This window comes from Astatotilapia calliptera, chromosome 9 (assembly GCF_900246225.1).
Source record: "Astatotilapia calliptera chromosome 9, fAstCal1.2, whole genome shotgun sequence".
Lineage (NCBI taxonomy): Eukaryota > Metazoa > Chordata > Actinopteri > Cichliformes > Cichlidae > Astatotilapia > Astatotilapia calliptera.
In genome coordinates this window covers 13,108,183-13,127,898 of record NC_039310.1, presented here as the reverse complement: position 1 = coordinate 13,127,898, position 19,716 = coordinate 13,108,183, and the positions used below count along the sequence as shown (strand labels likewise).

General features: G+C 39.3%; 2 protein-coding genes across 6 annotated transcripts; both read left to right on the top strand.

Annotated features, from left to right (window-relative positions):
• The first annotated feature begins 786 nt into the window (after positions 1–786).
• On the top strand, positions 787–13,188 carry nup58 (nucleoporin 58). 5 transcript variants are annotated; one of them, XM_026180012.1, is made up of 14 exons: positions 787–1,278; positions 1,830–1,990; positions 2,079–2,111; positions 2,226–2,504; positions 2,649–2,817; positions 2,949–3,014; positions 3,278–3,452; positions 3,821–3,900; positions 4,154–4,272; positions 4,497–4,579; positions 4,748–4,949; positions 10,294–10,377; positions 11,114–11,212; positions 11,645–13,188. In XM_026180012.1, exons 1-14 carry the CDS (start codon positions 1,199–1,201, stop codon positions 11,812–11,814), a joined length of 1,800 nt encoding a protein of 599 aa, XP_026035797.1. In that variant the 5' UTR covers positions 787–1,198; the 3' UTR covers positions 11,815–13,188. The 5 variants fall into 5 exon arrangements, with proteins under 5 accessions (XP_026035797.1, XP_026035798.1, XP_026035799.1 ...); XM_026180013.1 differs by lacking the exon at positions 10,294–10,377; XM_026180014.1 differs by lacking the exon at positions 11,114–11,212.
• Positions 13,189–14,394: 1,206 nt separating this feature from the next.
• On the top strand, positions 14,395–18,222 carry ropn1l (rhophilin associated tail protein 1-like). The gene is made up of 6 exons (XM_026179884.1): positions 14,395–14,519; positions 14,896–15,028; positions 15,745–15,868; positions 16,676–16,837; positions 17,436–17,611; positions 18,043–18,222. The coding sequence occupies exons 2-6, from the start codon at positions 14,898–14,900 to the stop codon at positions 18,134–18,136; spliced, it is 687 nt and encodes a 228-aa protein (XP_026035669.1). The 5' UTR covers positions 14,395–14,519; positions 14,896–14,897; the 3' UTR covers positions 18,137–18,222.
• Positions 18,223–19,716: the final 1,494 nt, after the last annotated feature.

Here is a 19,716-nt window from a genome sequence, read left to right as displayed (position 1 = left end):
ATCACATCTTCTCTCCATGTCGCTAGGTTCCATCTTGCCTACCACACACCTCACCACTGTCTTGCTGTCCTAACAAATGTACGGCACCAGCCTCACATACTTCCCTGCCACTGCTGACTTCCTCATGCAGTGCCACAGTTCCTCTTGGCACCCTCTAAAAAAGGATGAAATTCAGGACTGTACACAGGTTACATCTAGCAAATATCAAAGTGAGAGCAAAACAAACAAAAAAGAACCCAAACATAATGTCAAAAGATCTGAATAAATCTCTGCTGAAACATGTATTAATATTTTTATATGCTGTTTTATAATAAGAAATGTAGAATGTAGAATAGTTAATTTGTTAATTGATATTAATATTGATAAAATATACTTTTCAGAGTTTGCAAAAGATGGTCTGCAACATTTCTGGGTCAAAAAAGGTGGAACAATGCAATAAATGTTGGAAAAACTCAGATAACACATTTGCAACATATTTATTTTCATAATTTTTTAGGTTTATTAGGTTACCAAAAACTATTAATGATACAAACCTGTGAACCATTCATCCGCCCTGGGTTCAGAATAATGGAACTGTTGCTCGTTTATCAGGTAAGTAACAGATTATTTAAACTCACAGAGACAATGACAATTTTGAAACAGCATTGTGCAACCAGTTATACTCAGCTTTGCAAATACACTAATGTACTCTGAGCCGTTCTTCGTTGTTGTTATTATAGTCTGTAGCTGCTTCTTTTATTTTGAAAGAAACACCGGATTCAACATACATCCGCTGCTCAGGACTGCCAGACTTAATCCCATGCGCATGCGTGACACATCACGAGACGCAAAATCTGCGGGGATGACGGTTAATGTAGTTGAAAGAAAGGAAATCCACTACCCAAAATGCACTAGCATTTAGGATATACCAGGCGGGGAATAAGAAAAGTGACACCATGCGTGAATGCACCCTGCGATAATTGTCAGGTTTAAGAAATAGAAGCAGAGGAACAGGTTGTGTAAACATAACAGGTGGCAACTGAATATTTTGGGATTTAGTGAGAGAGCTGATGAGTTCAAGTATGTTTTGGTGAAGACGGGACCGCGGATTCGGCCCTCACGCGGGCGTCTAAGCTAACTGTCGTATTAGCTGTGATGTTTTCAGAAGTGAGCTAAGCCCACAGCCGATTGGTGTTGACACCGTGCCTTTTAAAAGAAAATGTCTAGCTTTAACTTTGGTTCGGGAACTCTTGGGTCCACCAACACAGGTGGAGGATTCGCATTTGGGGCCGCAACCAGGTAACGACAAATTTTAGATAGCCCACTTAGCTAACGCTAGCATAACCAGAGGTATCTTGGCGTTAGCAGATACGGCTTGCGAGTTTCAAAGTCAGTGCTGGGTACGTTGTTTTCCCGAGCTACTCAGCAATGTCGGGTTATAGATGAGCATTTTAATTAGATACATTTGTAAACTCTGTTATTTGAAACTTTGCACATGCACGCACTGCAGAGTGAACTCTTGCAAATTGCGGGCTGCCAAGAGAAGTCTTTGAAGTGACAATTAAGCTATAGTAATTGTAGTTACTTTTTATTTTTTAAGAGGGAAATTAGTTCATTACTGGTAATAATGTGATTGGGATTACCATACATCTGTAAAGCACTTATCACCATTTAGGTTTTCTATATAGAAATTTAAGACCCTGTGTATTTTCTTCGACAAAATCCTAGTTGTTAATCTGTGTGTACTGTAACCATAACACAATGTCAATCTTTTATTAGTTTGAAACTTGGCAGATATTGTAGAAGAATGTATGGGCCTAAACATATTACTTTTTTTTTTTCTTCGAAAGTGCTCCTGCGGCCAATACCGGTGGCTTTTCTTTTGGTACACCTTTGGGTACAGCAAGTGCAACCCCCAGTACCAGCACCAGCACCCCGTCTCTTGGCCTAGGAGGCAGTCTTTTTGCTCAGAAACCTGCTGGAGGATTCTCCTTCAATACACCTGCCTCAAGTAAGAATGCAAAATAATAAAGAAATAAAAGTATTTGTGATATTTCTGCCAGCTGCCCATCTTATGTTGGGACCTTGTGTTATTTCAGGTGCTGCTGCGCCCACTACAGGCCTCACATTAGGTATGTTTGGGGTTCTCTGGGGTATTTTTAAGTTGAAGAGCTTCTGAACAACAGGTAATGATTGTGAATTTTTATTTTTATTTTTTTATTTAATAAACAATTACTTTCTCTCAGGTGCCCCAGCCAATACAGCTGCCACCACTGGCTTTAGCTTGGCTTTCAACAAGCCCACAGCCTCAGCTACGCCGTTCTCCCTCACAGCTACTAGCACCTCTTCGACAGCCGCTGCTGGGACAGGCTTGACGTTTGGCTCTGTCCTGACCTCCACTGCTCCACAGCAGCCTACAGCCACTGGCTTTGCCCTCGGTCTCGGCGGAGCTACGACCACCACCACGGCAGCCTTAACAGGTCCATCACTAGGCAGCAGTCTCTTCTCCAGCACTGTGCCTACAGGTGAGAGGCAAACTGTCAGCTTTACAGAGCTGATGTGTTAAATACATGGCCAAGTGGGAGTACAGTGAATGCTTTGAATTACAGAGTGTTCGTTTTAATTAGTTGTCACAGTTCTATAAACTGTATGACTATTTCTTGCCGCAGGTCTGAGTCAGACTACTCTTGGTGCAGGAGGCGGGTTATCGTTCGGTTCTCTGCTGGCAACCTCGACAGCGTCATCAGCAGCTCCTGCTCAGAGTATCGGCCTGGGTGGAGTCGACTTCAGCACTTCCTCTGAGAATAAGAGCGACACATCATCTGGAGCCAATGCGCAGTACGTCCTGCTGACCAACACGGTCCTTTACTGTCTTATGGAATATGTCTAATGTCTCACTCTGCTGTTAATGTTTAGCACCGACTATCCTTTCTGTTCTAATGATGAAAAACACTTTTTCTCACCCTCAGGGACAGCAAAGCTCTAAAAGATGAGAACCTGCCCCCAGTTATTTGTCAGGATGTTGAAAATTTTCAGTAAGTATCGTTGTGTGATTTATTTATTTTTTAATTTTTTTTTTTTAATCGGGTGTTTAATAGGTTGAATGCAGCAGTATGACCCAACCCAAATTTTATCTGGTGAGGTCTCTAGGAGTCCCCATTCTGTGTAAAATCCCAGATGCATACATATAGTTTGAGTAGTAGCACTTTGAAAGCATATTTTGATAGTTTGCCATATCTATCAGAGAGCTTTTATGTCATCTACAAGTGATTTCCTTCTTTTCTTAATTCTTTTGCAGAAAATTTGTGAAAGAGCAAAAACAAGTTCAGGAGGATATAAGCAGAATGTCATCAAAAGCCATTTCTAAAGTCCAAGATGACATCAAGAGCCTCAAACAGCTTCTGTCCGTCAGCGCCAGCGGTCTGCAGCGCCAAGCTTTGGCCATCGACAAACTGAAACTGGAGACGGCACAGGTAAAAACGGTGTACTTATGTTGACACAGGTGTCTATTTCTGATGCACATTATTTGTCATTAGAAAGTCAGTAAATCAGAAACTTGCATTCCAAACTTCTAGTGGATACACAATATATAGTGTATGCAGTGTTGCAAAATATATAAGTCAGGAAGTCCAGTATCAGTGTTCATTTCCCAAAACATCTGTAGCTGTACCTAAGATAAACAGAATTATTTTAAATTGGACTTCAGATGAACTTAATATGTGGGTTAACCTTTCCTGTTCCTTATACCTCACAAACTAAAAATATGAAAAAGTTTCCCTTGGAAATCTCACAGATTTTTTTTTTCTAGATGTTTGACTTTCCTCTTTCCTTTGTTGCTAAGGAGTTGAAAAATGCTGACATAGCACTTCGTACACAAAAGACCCCCCCTGGACTTCAGCACGAGAATACGGCTCCATCAGAGTAAGTAAGCTATTGGATGAAAGTCAGAAAGTAAATCCAAGGTCAATGTGTGCTATTGCAGTCCTTTAGTTCTCATAGACTCTGTTTCAAACGACTCTATTTCATTTTAATATCATAGGACAGCAATAAAAAAATACACTTGGCCAGTGGATGTTTTTGTCAAAAAGCTTCTCTTAATAGTTGATTCAAAAGGTTAATAATGAACATTGCTTAATGTACTGAGATTTAAAATATGTGTCCCTTTTGTGTGTAGTTATTTCCATAGCCTGGTAGAGCAATTTGAGGTGCAGCTTCAGCAGTACCGGCAGCAGATAGAGGAGCTGGAGAACCACCTGACAACCCAAAGCAGCGGCTCTCACATCACTCCTCAGGGTGAGAACACATTTGTCTGGCTGTTAACGTAATTCTGTTCATGTTAAAGTTCGGTTTGATCACAGTGTTACATGTTTCATTAACAAACAGGCTACAGATGTGTTTGCATTCAAGATGAAGAGAAAAAAGACAGTTTCTGGTTCTTTTCTTTTCTGTAACCCACCCTGTTTTATTAAAATACATCAAATATTTATGCAGACATTTTTTTATGCTTTTGTTTACAGATCTGACCTTGGCCATGCAGAAGTTGTATCAAACATTTGTCGCACAGGCCGCCCAGCTCCAGTCTGTCCATGAGAATGTCAAGGTCAGTTTATTCCCTCCTGCTTTTACATATGTTAATAATAATAATAATAAAAAGATCCTCATTCGCATTGCTTGAAATGTAATGTGTAATAATGTATAGGACTGGGTGACGAGGCAGTTGTAGCGTTTTCATTTAACGTGTCTTTCTCTCTGGTGTCTTGTTGTATAGATTTTGAAGCATCAGTACCTCTCCTACCGCAGAGCCTTCCTGGAAGACTCCACGGATGTGTTTGAGTCCAAACGGGTGTCTAACAGGAAATGGCAGAGCACGCCGCGAGTCACTACTGGGCCTGCTCCGTTCTCCAGTGTGCCCAATGCTGCAGCTGTGGCCATGGCAGCCACATTGACCCAGCAACAGCAGCCAACTCCAGGTCTGACTGCCTACAAGTTCTAGCAAGTTTCTCCTTTGTTAGGAGACTGAAGGAGAGGAAGGAGAATCAATAATAAAAGCAAGTTGTGGAGAAGACAGGATCAGTGTGCTTTTAACATATTTTGGTAGCAAATAACTCAAAAGGTGAGAGAGGATGATTAAAAGTACAAAAGTAACAGCAGCCTTATCTGGTGTTAAGGTATCTGTGCTTTCTGTAGTGAATGAAAAGAGGCTAGAAAGGAAGAAATGAGAGAAATCTGTTGCTTAACTTTAACAGGAGACATTTGTGCTGCCTTACCGTCTTGTCTCTGACTCTCAGTACAAGGGTTGGGAACATTTATTTTATGCACCTTACAATTCAAGAGTGAGGACATTAAATAGATGGCCCCAGAGCAAAATGAAGACCAAATCCCTTCTGTTAATTTCTCTCCTCCTCCGTGTGCCCTCTCTAATGGGATACCAGAGCAGCTTTATGGCTGACATCACTGGGGAAAATGCACAGTGGTGGAAAAAGTCGAGCAATCTCATTTTGAATCTGGAAACTTCTAAACCTCAGTTTTGGGTTTTGTTTTGTTTTAGCAATGCTAAAAGTGAGCCTAGTACTCAGTTGAGGTTGTTGTGTAATGAAGTTAGGATAATTAATGCACTTGCTGCGAATTTTGTGGTTTCTGAATGATTAGTCCAGGTAGTGGTGCATCTTTAGATTTTTGTCACGTCAGTCTGGGCGTTGAGTTGGTGTACGTCTATGGCAATGTAGCCCCAGCTATCTTAAATCCGAATGATATCTCAGACGTGTGGGAAACACCAGTTAATCTGACACCGAATCAACATGCTCCTCTCTGAATATACAGGGTAGTAAAATAAGAAGAGAATATATTAAAGTTGTCATCCCCACCGTTCCTTCAAGCACACAGCTTCTGTTGCCCAAGGTCTTACAAGTAAAAAGTCTAGTTTAGACACAGATATTCACTTTAGAGAAACCATTCTCTAAATAACCTTAACCTAATGACATTTACAGTTTGACTGTCATGCTGTTTGTCAAATTCTTTCTACTCTTTGACAGTAACAAAAAAATACTATTAAGTACGTTGTATTAGGCATAAATACACGGATTAAACATTGTGTTTAATTGGAAATTGATTTGGCATTTTGTAGGAGCTTATATCCTAAAATATCTAAATGAGACTCTTATACTGAGCAGTCAAGGACTCAAATTCAGTTTTGTTAAACTACAGCCAACATAACCTTAAGAATATTTACTGCAACATCTGGTTTGAGTTGTAAGCCATTTTTACTGGCACATCAGGGTACCTGCATACAACTAACACACTAAGCTATATATTACGGTAGCATGCTTTTGCAGTCTCTTTATTGACGTAACTTCAAAGGTTGATGGGATGTAAAGGCAGGTTGGTTTAAAAATGTTAGTCTGATCTCTACTCATTTGACAAAGCTCATGAGATGTGCTTTGACTGTTATCAGATCTGCTGCCCACCAGATGTTTGCTAATTTTTCCATTTTTAATGAATATTTCACATACTTTTGAACACTTATTTGGGTATGCAGATGGAGTTGTACGTTAACACCTAAACTAATTAACTATGTGCCAAGTAGGTATGGGACTATTTAACTAATCCATTCCTTAGCCACTGTTTACTGAAAAAGAAAAAATAACAACAACTTAACACACAAGCCACAATAGTTATTATTGTGTGGTAGAAGTGCACACCACCTCGGTGCCTGCTTAAGATTTTTTTTTAAATTTCATTAAAAATCAAATAATTTTTTTTGATCACTTGTTCATTTTATCCATTTGTGCTCTGGGTATGCTAGCTATCCAACAAGGCTGTAGTATATGAGGTTAACATGAGTCGGGTTTGTAAATTATTTTTGGCTAGGGTAATTGATTGCTTTATTTAGCAAATCTCCCACCTTTTCTGCTAAGCCTAATTGCAGGCTAGTATATTTATTTATATATTTATTTTTTCTGCTTAAAGGTGACCTGTTTAGATTCATTTAGTTGTTGCATATTAAACATGTTGAAAGTTTCAAAATGAGTTTAGTGTACAAGTAATCCCAGCAAACCAAACACTCAGCCTTCAGAACTCTAAATGCAAGTTTTCTAATATTTTTTTCTTAACTCATGACACTGTTTGGATTGCATTTATATAGCGCTTTTCTAGGCACCCAAAGCGCTTTACAATTCCTCTATTCATTCACTCTCACATTCACACACTGAATAACAAAGGATTATCATTAATATGGTTATAGTAGCCCCACCCACCTGCTTTTCACAGCTTTTTTTTTTTTGCAAGGGGCAGCCAATCAGAAGAAAGTTGACTGAAGAGAGAGGAGCTAAAACAGGTTTGTTTCAGTCAGTGGATGAACTGAGGGGACGTGAGTCATGCAAATCTAAGTAGAGCTCGAAATATAATAGGTCAACCTTAAACTTGGGTCATTATTGAAATGTCATGTTGGAGGGTGATCAGTATCACAGCATTTAAAGATGCAGTGGGCTGGAGTGGTTTTTTTTTTTGGTTTTTTTTTGTTTGTTTTTTGGTAGATTCACATCCGACCTGTACACATGCCAGATGAGAATGGGCCTACACTGTTCAGATTTCTGTCTCCATGGACATTGGGTTAAGGTACCAAAAGACTCAGGACTGAAAATAACTCTGAAATGTACTTTTTTCTAGTGGAACTAAGGCTGAGAACGGTGAAAAGCCCCGGTCACTTACTGGCCTAAATGAAGCAGTGTTCTCAGTGTGTTTGTGTTGTGAACAAGGAGCTGAGGTTGGTCTTTTATGTGGACAGATCATTTGGATAATGAATTGTCAGCAGTGACAGTAAGTGTGTGCATTATCTCACTGTTCAATACCTTGATATATTTGGCTGGTTTGGTTTTAATAAAGGCCATACCACTGTAACTTGATGAAAGTGATTTCACTTAAGGGCTACTGTCAGTGCAACAGGGCTGGATCATTTCACATAGAGTTCATTTCAGAGAAAATGTGGAGCTAAAGAGCTGTTCACAAGTTGTGATTTCAGGTATTTTATCCAAGGCGATGGTATGTTGTACAGACATTTGCTTCTCAATTCTGTAAAAAGTCTACTTTTCTTGTTGGTTTAACTGTTTGGTAGTTCAGAAGAGAACAATTTGTTGCTGCTCACACTGGTCCATAAGTACCAGTGAGATACATTAGTGCCAAAAGAAACTGGTCTGTATGGCCACATTGTGTGTCTTGATTGTACAGGGGAGTTTATTTTCCCACCATTTTTCTCATCTGAGGATACAGCGTTGCTTGTTGTAGATAGCGCTGCGAGCTCAGCAGTATTGGCACTCAGAGGAATAAAGATTGGAAAACTGCCGTTGAACATGTCGCGATACAAACAGGAATTCATTGAACCCACTTCCAGTAATCATCGGCATACTGCTGCTGATTACGGTGGTGTATGGGTAAAAAAACAACCTAAATGATTAATTGCTAATGAAAACACTGCTGCTTTTGGACAGTCAGTCCTCTTATCAAACGCTAGGTTTTTGTTTGTTTTTGTAGGATTTAATGGAAGTCCACACTCATCCAGAATTTGACATTCTGTGCAGTTTTGCTCACACTTTAAAATATCGTCTTCCACACCTCTACAGTCTCACTTGGCACAATAATGACTATTAAATAATGTAATAATTATTGGTCTGTCAAAGTTGTTTTGACTTTGAAGGTAATTGTGGATATTAAGCCACATTAATACTCTCTAGTTGGTATCTTCTCACTGTCAGTAACGTGTATGCAAATGCTGTATTTTCATGAGTGCTAATATAACAGCTGTTCCCATTTACCTCTTTTTTCCTTTTATAAAAGAAGTGAAGGAATTAATGTGACTTTTTATTTATTTATTTTTTAAATGGTAGGTAGATTACCAGTGTCACAATTTGCCTACATGAACCTGAGATGCTCAGTAATGAATCTGAATTATACCTTTTGGTATCTTTGTTTTTCTGTGTGTTAAGCTTGAGCACAACAGTTCACAATAATGGGCCTGATTAGTTGACTGTTTGAATGTTGCTATTATCTCCAAAACATTTCCATATTCTTTGTCATTTATAGTGTTTAGTATTTTGTTTGTTTGTTTTTTCCCCTGCTAGTGGCGTTCAGGAGGCATGACTATTACAGGGTGTTTTGGAACCAGTAGAATTTACTGTTAGTTATCTGAAATTAGACTAAAAAAATCAATCTCTTGCAGGTTTTAGCTTGTCATCTCTCTCTAAAGTCAGACTCGATCCAACAAAGACGGATTTGTAGCTTATAGTAATTTACAATGGAGCTTTTGTTTTCATAATCGGTGTAAAATTATTTAAACGAACGTAACAAAGGTCCTTCAGTTTATGTTGGACGCATGACTCAAAACTTGACCACACTGTCTTTCACAGGCAAACTGTACCAAATCACTGATTTTCTTTGTTTTGACCAGTTTACACTGAAAGGCAGCCATGAATGCCGTTTTCACATTTCTTATCTAATTCTCCAGTGCTTTTACCTGTAACCTTGTGTTTTAATCTTATATATCCAATGCCTGTTGATACAGTATATTTAATCTATAAATATGTTGTGCCTTTTAAAGCTATATTCAGTAATTGTGTGATGCATTTTTAAAAAGTTTTTTTTAAATTAAATTTTAGGTATGCTAGTTCATTCACTCTCAGAAATCTTGAATTTGGAAACTTGTCAAATGCAGTAGCACTTAGCAATTAACAGCCAATTTTTGTTCCAAACTGTTTGTTTGTGTTTTATGTAAGTGGAATTGCATATTTAATTGAAAATAAATTGGTTTTTAAACAAAGAAACGCTTGTCCTTGTTTCTTTTTCACTGAACTTGTTTTAAGAATGTAGACTAATTGAAAAGCTCCCAAATTTGATAAGATAAAAGAGAATGCTTAAAGAAAACAAGACAAGTTTCTGAGTGAAAGAACTAGCAGTGCTTCCTTTTTCCCTCCCAGCTTGCCAGCAGTGATAAATGCGCTGCTGATTAGCTGGAATATTATAGTTGAAAGCCTTTATAGCAGGATAGTACATATTCATATGTACTTTGTGAAAGCCTGATCCGTTGCCTAATTATTGTCATATTTCAGCTCATGTGAGGTTGCAGTTAATTAGATGCTGTAGTCTTTTGATGCCTCTGTCGGCGCAGTCATTAGATCAGATTATCATATTTTATTTGAATCAACTGCAGGACTTGTTTCTAAAGCTAAAATAAAGCTGTCAGCGTGACAGCAGTGCAGTTTACTTTGTGTTTTTTGTCTCACATAAAAGAAGAGTAAAAGCCTGTGCTCTCTCTTTGTGCCTTAGGGACCCAGGCGCCTCTGGGGGCAGGGTTTGGAAACCCCTTTGCCTCAGCATTGGGCACTAGCTTGGGCTCTTCTACCCTGGGAGGTATTACCTCTGCTTTTTTTTTTTTTTTTTTTTTTTTTTTAAATGAATATTCCCTGTTTTCTCGTGTGTTTTATTTTTTGCTAGACCCCTGCATACTTTGCCATTTCCCCTAATGTTACCTGGTGGTTAAATCAAAGTGGGTTTTTAAAGAAAATGTATTTGAGTTTGGTTGTATGACAGACTAAGCAGCTGGTGTGTATGTGTCTGACAGAGTGGTGCAGTCAGAGCTTAGCTGTTTCTCTTTTCTGCTCTGCCTTTTGCGAGGAGTCAAGTGCGTTCACACCACACACAAAAACTGCAATCCTATCGTACAGTTGTTACCTGGTAAACAGTTTCACTCAGCTGTCACGGCGAAACGCTGTGGTGTTAAAATACGGGCATGTCAAATTGCAAATCCACTTGAGAGTGTGGAAGCAAGTGGTCTGAGCGCACTCAAAAGTATTGTCTGTTTTCTCGTAGTTTGGGTATTCGGTGAAATCTGCCGTTTTTCTTCCTTTGGCCTTTGCTTTGCGGTGTAGTGCACTGTGAGTCCTGTTTGATTCTGCATTATTCGGTCAGAAGTTAAGCCAAGTGTGGTGCTCTGTGGATTAGTTTATGACTTTTTTTTTTTCTTTTTTGCTTGCTTTTGTCTGCTAATGCCTGCCAGTGTGTAACTCCTGAGGCGCTTCTTGTTTTTGTATCTAGTCTAGGCTGTGTGCTTAGACCAGTCTGACTTCCATGTCACTCTCTCCCACAGGTTTTGGTGGTGGGCCAGGATTTGGTGGGGTGGGGACTGGGGGGTCTTCTTTTGCCTTCTCTTCCACCAATAAGCCCACAGGAGGCAGTCTGAGTGCAGGTACAATACATGCTGTATATAGCACCTTAACACCTGGGCCACCAAACATGATGGCAACAAAGAATAAAGGCTCAGCTCGCTAAGTGTATAAAGTTTGGAAAGGGTCTAAGCTGTAACTGTGTCTCATTAGTGTAATGTAAATGGAACTGCAACAAGTTTAGTATATCCATATTTTAAAGTTATAATGAACGTCCCAGCAGTGGGTAAATACAGTTATGTGTATATATGTTTGTTTGTGTGTGTTGGCACTTTAGAATCTTGGGGGTTTTAAGCTAGGATGGCAAAATCCTTATAAAAAACCTCTGAATTTCATTTGAACTTCCTTTTTCTGACACCAGATTTTCTAAATCCTCATGTTATTCATGTTTTATCTTTTTGTTTTTCTCGTATTTGACTGTTTTTTGTTTTTTGTTCCTTGTCTTGCTTTACTAGGTTTTGGTAGCACCAACAGCTCAGGCTTCAACTTCAGCAACCCTGGCATCAACCCCTCTGCCGGCCTGACATTTGGCGTGTCTAACCCACCTCCTGGAGGCTTTGCCACAGCAGCACCCTTACTCCAGTTGAAGAAGCCCCCAGCTGGTAACAAAAGGGGCAAGAGATAGAAACGGGAAATGATAGACGCATGTTACTGAGCAGCTGACCAGCTATGGGTTTGTAGCAAGTACAGCTTGATCTCCCAAAAGCATAGAAGACGATGCTAAAATGACCATTACCCAACCAAAACGGAGGAAATATGCTATTCTGAATTGTCCAGTCTTCTACATGCATTTCTTTTTAATTTACCCACATTCACGTTTTCCTGTTGGATCCAACTCTGCAGAGGGATTAGACTACAGAAATTAGAGCAGAAGTACACGAGTGACTCTGTTTTTAGCAGTGATTACTTTTGCCTTTGGTAAAGAAGGGAGGACCCAAATCAATACAGTAGGCAGCCGCATGTAAAGATAGGATAAAATAGCATTTATATCATTTTAAGCATGGATTTAGCTCATTTGCATTGCTTCAGAATGTTTTTCTTTCTGCACACTTTGGTCTGTGGTGCTACAATGCTTTTGGGATTGTTGGCTCACTTGCAAATTGCTCAGTTACTGGTGAGAAATTGCTTAAGCCAGAACATTTTATAAGACAACGTTTTTTCCGTTTGTTTTTTTTTAATGCTTTGAAATGGTTCTGCTGTGCTCCACAAACTGTCAATCACAGAAATGCACTCGAGCGCTTCCCAAATGATCACGTGGCCCAAGGATCGTCCAGGAAACGATCAGATAAGATTTATGGAGCAATGTTTGTGGCAGAGTTTCCGTCTGAAGTATCAAAGGAGTGTAATATTACATCCTAGATAGTTTTATAGGCTCCGGAGCGTCCAGGGTTGTTGTTTTGTTTTTTTTGTTTTTTTGAGAAGCACAGTTTTATTTTTATATCAAGTAGAGAAAGACATGAGATTTGAGAGGTAAAAGTGGACTAGAACCTTGAGCTGGCCCATTATCTAGCTCATGTAACCTGTGTTTTGTTTTTTTTTCTTTTGCTACTCCATCCTCATTAATTACTTTTAGACACATTATGGTTTTTGGTGTTTTGCCCCTGTGTACTGTTGCAAGAACTTGAGATTCGAAACTTTGTGCTCTTCGTATTACATGAGTTCATTAGATGTTAAGTTGGTTGAATTTGAAAGGGATTTCATATGCATATTGTACCTGCTCAGTTTCTACATGTGCTAGAACAAATCTGCACTTTCCAGTGTATGTGACCTGACGGTGATTGTGTGAATGTGCATGTGTTTCTGTCACACAAGTATGAAATTGTCTCTCTGGTCTGATCATATTTCCTTTGAGTACTGGGGCTGGTCGGGGGTCAGATATTCTGCTTTTTTTTTTTGTTTGTTTTTTAAATTGTCCATGTTGTTGTTATTATTTTCTAATCACAGTCTGTGGAATCCTGAATTTTCTAAAAGCTGTTTAATAATAAAATCTCCAATATGATGTTTTGCCTGTTTGTGGCATCACTTCAATAAATGTGTGTTGACACAGGAAAAACTCTGTCATCAATATGTTGTATGTCACATGCTTTGCAGCAGCTCTTCCCGCATCTGATATATTTTCAAGTCATCACACGAAGCAAAGTTAACCCAGACTGTTTGTGACAACATAATTGTACTATGAAGCTTTCAAGGCTGTAAGCCATATAATGCCAAAGTTTGGGAAGTTGCCCTAAAATTAACGCTTTCACACTAACTTCTACTGTTCCTTTAAAAAAAAAAAAGGCACAGTCTAGGTTACAGATTCCTTATAATGTAGTCAGGACCTAAGAGGCCTTCTGAGGGTACATCAGTCTCTCTAAACTTGAAACTAATGTGTTTGTCCTTTTGCAGTGTTACTTTGGTCTTCCACTTTTCTATCTAAAGTTAAATTTTATCTTAATAAAAATATTAAAGCCAGTGACCAGTTTCAAAAGAAAGTTTATGTTTAAAGTTTTGAGACTGTAATAAAACCCATAAAGATTCCTCTAAACACATATCTGATTAAATGTATCATTTATTCAATTTGACCGACAGGTTTTAGCGTAACTAACATGAGGGAAAAGGTATTTTCCCAATGATCAGTTAGTCTTACTACAATAAACTTAGGTGAGGGAGCACAGTATGCTGTTTGAACACTGATCTCTGCTGAAAATGTCCTTTTGTATATCTGTGTAAATATTCCATTAATAGTTCTAAATTATGATGAATGATTCATTTGTTCCTTACAGCAGGGGGGTGTCTAGAAGGGGAGCAAAGGGGCCTGCATCCTGAAATATGATAGGCTGCCATCAAAGTGACTGTATTAGAAATATTACTACAGTACTGTCTTATAGTGCCCCAAACCATTATACAGCATAGAACGGGCCACTGGTGCTACTGATTCTAGCTCTTATTTAAGTAAAAAGTTTTGAAAGTGGTGTTTTGTGCACCAGTTTGTTTTCACTGGAGGAATATTTCTGACTGAGTATTGAGATTTATGTCAGTGTTCTCCATGGGTGTCATGTTATTTTCGTCAGACAGATAACGCTGCCTCCACATGAACAGAATCAACTTTCTGGGATTTCCTTAGCTGGATGATTGAGCATGTACCAGGAACAGTGTTTTCAGCAGAGGGGGCGGTAGTGCTCTTCCCGTGGGGTTTCTAATACCACAGGGAGAAGAAGAAGAAGACGCCGTTGCTATGCGACGACGCTACAACACTCCCATGAACTGCTAGGCATAAATAATCATTACTTAGGCTAGCAACTCATATTTCAGGGGCGTCTTCCGGTGACTTTCTGTTCATCAGTCCAGGTAACAGGCTACAGTTTTTAAAGCAAGTACCATACAGTGGATTAATGTCGGTGAACATACTATAATTATGTTTGGTGGACTAGAAATTAGTATTAATTTATTAAGTTGAATCGGTAAAAAAAACGGCACCAGATGAGAGTGTATATGCAAATTTTAAACTTACTTCTTTGAAACACACTGTATTCATAATCATATGTCTATATTCCTGTCAAACTCCCATGGCTAGCACAGACAAATTTGAAGCACCAGAATGCAGTCTTTATATTAATTATGTTTTTTTTGTCAGTGCGGGTGATTTTTATTGTAGTTTTTAATTTTCTATTGGATTCTATTTCTTTTCAACTAATTGGACATTATTGCATTGTTTATATTACAGCCATGCCTCTTCCAGACACATTCTACTGTGCCCAGCAAATCAACATCCCTCCCGAGCTGCCAGACATCCTTAAAGACTTTACTAAGGCAGCCATCCGAACACAGCCCAAGGATTTGTTGCAGTGGTCTACAGCGTAAGTCTTAATGTCTGTCAATGAAGGTTCAGGTTAAGAGTAGAGATGTGTGTGATTGTGTTTTATTCCAGTTTAATTCTCACAAACAGGAGCATAAACCATGTCTCCAGGCTACATCACTGTAGGGAAAGGCAGGCCCCTTTCACCTGTGCGTGTCTTATCGTTGCATTGACTAGCTGTAATTAGATCCCAAGGGCTTTCATGTTAGTGCAGCAGTTAAACTATCTTACTGTCTCGAATAAAGAAAAACCATGCTAAAAGCACTCGATGATATGGAAATATTCAATTTATTTTCTTTTACCTTTTATTTCCTACCTCTAAGGACTCTCAGCATCCTCTTCTTTTTTATTGACCAATGTAGCTTGGCTTTGTTTATAGCAATAGACAATAAAGTGAGTCATACAGTGAAGCGAAAAAACAAATCGAGCGCCTCCTGGGTGATGAGATGTTTATGTTATTAAAGTAATACTTGGCTCTGTTCCCTTTCAGAGATCCTGAAAGTCAGTAAATGCATGGAAAGTTATATTTTTTCTTTTCTAATAATGAAGTGAAATATGCCACAGCATGCCTTTAAAACCTCTCACAAAGAAAAGCAAATGGTATATTTGAATGGTATACTTAGGAAGCTTGGGGGCAGATGAATTTCTGAGAATGGTGATGCTAAACACAGTGTTTAAGAATTCTTTGCTAATTATTATGACTGTGTCCTCTTCCAGATACTTCAGTGCTCTGTCTAAAGGAGAGTGTCTGCCTGTTAAGGACAGGCTGGAATTAAATGTTGCCACCCAGAAGACGGACACTGGGCTGACTCCAGGTCTTCTGAAGATCCTCCACAAACAGGTAGTTTCTCAACAGCAGGCTCATAACCTGTAGAAGTTGTCGCACAAATAAAATTTTTATTCTCACTGTTGCTTTTGAAAGAAATAAATGCATTTACTTTATCACATATTTGCGTTTCGTCATTTACTGTTTTGCTTTTATGGGTATAATTATAACTTCCATTGAGTTTAATGTCCAACTTTGATTACTCTTCTATTCTTTTATGCGTGTTTTTATGTGTGTGTCTCCATATAGCAGTGATGTTTCCCGTGTGGGTCATTAAAGTTTCTTATTGTCTTAAATCCATTTTATCTCACCTGGGCTGTTTACTGGCATCTCGGTGTGGCGGATTCATTAAAAGAAATGAATAATTAATATTTCCTTAAAAGCTAGCACTTAAGCGGCAGCATAAATCTTGTGAGAGTGCTGCTCTTTTGTTGTCTCGAGTTATTCATTTTGTAACATTTTAAACTGCATTGATAGTAGAAAGTCTGAAAGAAATCCAGAAAATCTGAATGCAAAACAAATGCAGATCTGTGCCATTATTTGAGAGATTATTATTAGTGTTTATATCCTGCTCAAATCTACTTTTTATTTGGATTACTGTGCATCAGTATTTGCGGTTATTTATGCCCTGGCTGTCCACATATAAAAGTCTAGAGAAAAAAGAGATTGTAAGTAAATAGAGCCACCAGATTCTCCATATCCAACCTTGTTGTTTATTTGTGGAAATAGGACTCATTTCAGATTTTATCTAGAAAGTGAATAACTAGATTTCCCCCCCTAAAGTCTCCTAACCCCCCATTTTTTTTTATCATCAAATCATAGCTGTCGCCCAAGACAACCTGTAGCAAAGAGGAACTGCAGGCGAAGTGGAAGGGCTTGTGTCTACCTGTGGCTCAGCTGGAGACCCTGCTGTCGCTGGGCAGCTTTGGCTCAGATATTGACTGGATGGAGTTTTTTGCCCTGGGCTGCAGCGCTCTTGGAGGGGTGAGGTGTTCACAATCCTGGCTATAAATGCAAATACAACTTTATGTACTTCTTCCTTTGAGCCTTAAAAACCTGGTGCGAGGCCAAGCACAGCTGGAGATCCTCCAGCAGCACACTCTAGTCTCCAGGTGTTAATGTTAGATCCAGGAATTTGCAATGCAGTCTCCATCATCGGGGTCCCCTGGCTCCAAAAAAGAGTGACTGGATAAATCCTTCAGCAACTACTTGAATCTTTGCTTCGCTGTTAAGCCAATGATATTTTTTTTGGCTTCACAGATTCAGATAGAGCAGTAGTGACAGATCAAAGAGAATTTATTTAAGCATGAAGAACTTTACAGAAGATAAGTTGGTGTCTAGGAAAGCAAATGCAGCTAAGCATTAACAGCATTATGTGCTCAGTGTTAGTAATTTGGGTAGAATTCTACTCCTGTTTTCAAGGCTCTTGAACACTTTAACCACACGAGGGCACTCTTATGCTACTTAGATTTAGCTGTCTGAGTTACAGTGTGTGCATGCAAGTATATTTGCAGTGTGTCTTGCTTAAATGCGATGCAACAGCAAACTAATTCTTTGTTTTTGTGGCAACACAAATCCTCAGACTCTTATCAGTTCGCTTAAGTTTGCCTGCGAGATCCTAACAGAGGATGAGACGGGTGGTGCCGCAAAGATCCCGTTCGACACCTTTGTCAGGCTCTACACTTACCTGGCTCAGCTAGACGGGGACGTGCCACAGGAACGCATTGACAACTTCCTCGGCACTCTGCAGCCACAAGTGTAGGTGTCATTTTCTCCTCAGCTGTCAGTCACACCACAAGCAGAATGGGTGTAGTAGTGGAAAATTGAGCTATTTTGTATGCATAACTATTTTTTTTTCACACAGCGTAATTAGTTTCCCAGTTTGAATTATTTCTTCAGTCCGAGCTAAAAAAAAAAAAAAAAGGTTTTTGTTTGTTTAAAAAAAACATTTTCCTCTTTTGTAATTCAGTCATAACTCTGGATGTGCTAAGCAGTATTTTAACTCTGTTGGCCCAACATTTCTGCCAGTCAGTGTCAGTTGGCTCAGAAGCACAGACAGTTTAAGCGCTAAGCCATTTCCCACTATAGCCTCAGATAATGTTGTGAGATTGTGATGTTCAGTGTTGTGAAAATCCCTATGCTGCTGAGTGGAGCTGTTGCACTGATTCGCTGGTTTCTCTGCCCGACAGCAACAAGCAGAACGGCATGATTCAGGTTTCCAACTTCTACCCCAGCAGGAAGGGAGGGAAGCAGAGGCAGAAAGCAGTGGAAGAAAGAAGTTAGAAATAGGAATAAGGAAATGATGGCGCCCAATTAATAAATGGAGCAGCTAACGCTTCGTCAAGCACAGCTGTTTTTCCAAAAAGAAATTGGTCCCATTAATTGTTGGCATCAGCCACTGTGGCCGATTATTCATCAGTGTCCGGCTGAATCAAGCCGCTATTATGAGTCTGGTTGGATTTAATGAGCAGCAATAGAAGCACAAAGCTGCCGTGCTCAAACTGTCAGGTAGGGCGTGTGTGGATGCTTTTTATTTCCCATTCCCGTATGACTCGGCTAGTGAAGTTCATTTATCATGCACGCTGCCTCACCACATTTGGCCTCTCTGCTCGCGTCTGCATTTCACCCAGCAGACCAAAAAAAAAAAGGAAGTCAAATAGATAAGCGCCTACGCCACAAGAGTGTGAGTTTCAGCTTGCATTAGAGACTTGTGTTATATTCACTCCTCTGTGCAGTACTGTAAACAAACACAGGCACATTTCAACACCAGTGACAGTGACAGTGTGAAAGGTCCAGAGGTCCAGAGATACAGTATGACTGTTATTAACATATTTGCCTCTCATACAAACACACACAAAACTGCTACGCTGGAGGTATTTCAACAGACAGCACAACAAACGGGATCAGAGAAAATTCCGTCTTCAGACACTTTTGGCATTTGGTCGCAGGGGTGGAGGATACACGGACACACAGATACTGTAGCTTACCCCTTCCAGGATTGCAACTGTGGTCAAGTCAAAGAAGACTTGAAGACAGATAGAGCCCCCGCTAACTCGATAACTGCAGGCTCTCCGCCCATATGACACAGCAGAGAAAGAATTTTGTCAGGGCTTCCAGCAGTGATCTTTTTGTGCAACGCCCACGTTAGAACTGAGTAAATGAGCGCGCTGAAAATAACTCAATATTAACTGTAATCTGCTCATAATGCTTTTATATTTGGAAAGATTCCTATTTGTATTGATAGCTTTTATGTCTGGCTGAAGTCTGAAGCAGAGATAACTCTGGTATCAAAGATTTAGCGCACGATGCAGACAGCGCATAATTTGTCTTCATCAAATAACACAACATTCAGAAGCCATGCGTGAGGATGTGGATCGCCCAGCTGGAATTACAAGGTTAAACAGGACGAGATTTTTAGCTGTACTTATATTGTATTAAAAGAGGTATATAAATTGACAAGTAGAAAACATAAACACTGATTTGAACTTGGTTTCCTGTGGATCTTTTTTTTTTTCCAGGAACCGATGAACCTCTTTTGATAAGGAAATCAGGAAGTTTTTGATTCTGTGCAGGGTTTTCTCATATACAGGAATTTGCGGCAACCCCACACGTTTTATGCATAGCCAGAGGAAATATAACAGTTCCTTTTTTAACTACTTATTAGGGATTCATTCACCATTACATAGTGGGCATTACTGTGTATCAGTTGCACAGAAATAATAAAAAAACCCATTGATTTTTCAAAATACAGACTAGCCTTGACTGATCATTTTTTATAAGGATTATAAAAACGGCCCATTTTGAAACCGGAAAAACCCTGCGGGGTTATAGTTTTTTTCTTTTCTCAAAAAAGTACATGTTTG

Coding starts and splice junctions, on each gene's coding strand:
- nup58 (XM_026180012.1), top strand. CDS start 1,199: ATGTCTAGCTTTAACTTTGGTTCGGGAACTCTTGGGTCCACCAACACA. Junction 1,991..2,078: donor CTTCAATACACCTGCCTCAA/GTAAGAATGCAA, acceptor GTGTTATTTCAG/GTGCTGCTGCGCCCACTACA. Junction 3,901..4,153: donor GAGAATACGGCTCCATCAGA/GTAAGTAAGCTA, acceptor TTTTGTGTGTAG/TTATTTCCATAGCCTGGTAG.
- ropn1l (XM_026179884.1), top strand. CDS start 14,898: ATGCCTCTTCCAGACACATTCTACTGTGCCCAGCAAATCAACATCCCT. Junction 15,029..15,744: donor TTGTTGCAGTGGTCTACAGC/GTAAGTCTTAAT, acceptor GTCCTCTTCCAG/ATACTTCAGTGCTCTGTCTA. Junction 17,612..18,042: donor GGCACTCTGCAGCCACAAGT/GTAGGTGTCATT, acceptor TCTGCCCGACAG/CAACAAGCAGAACGGCATGA.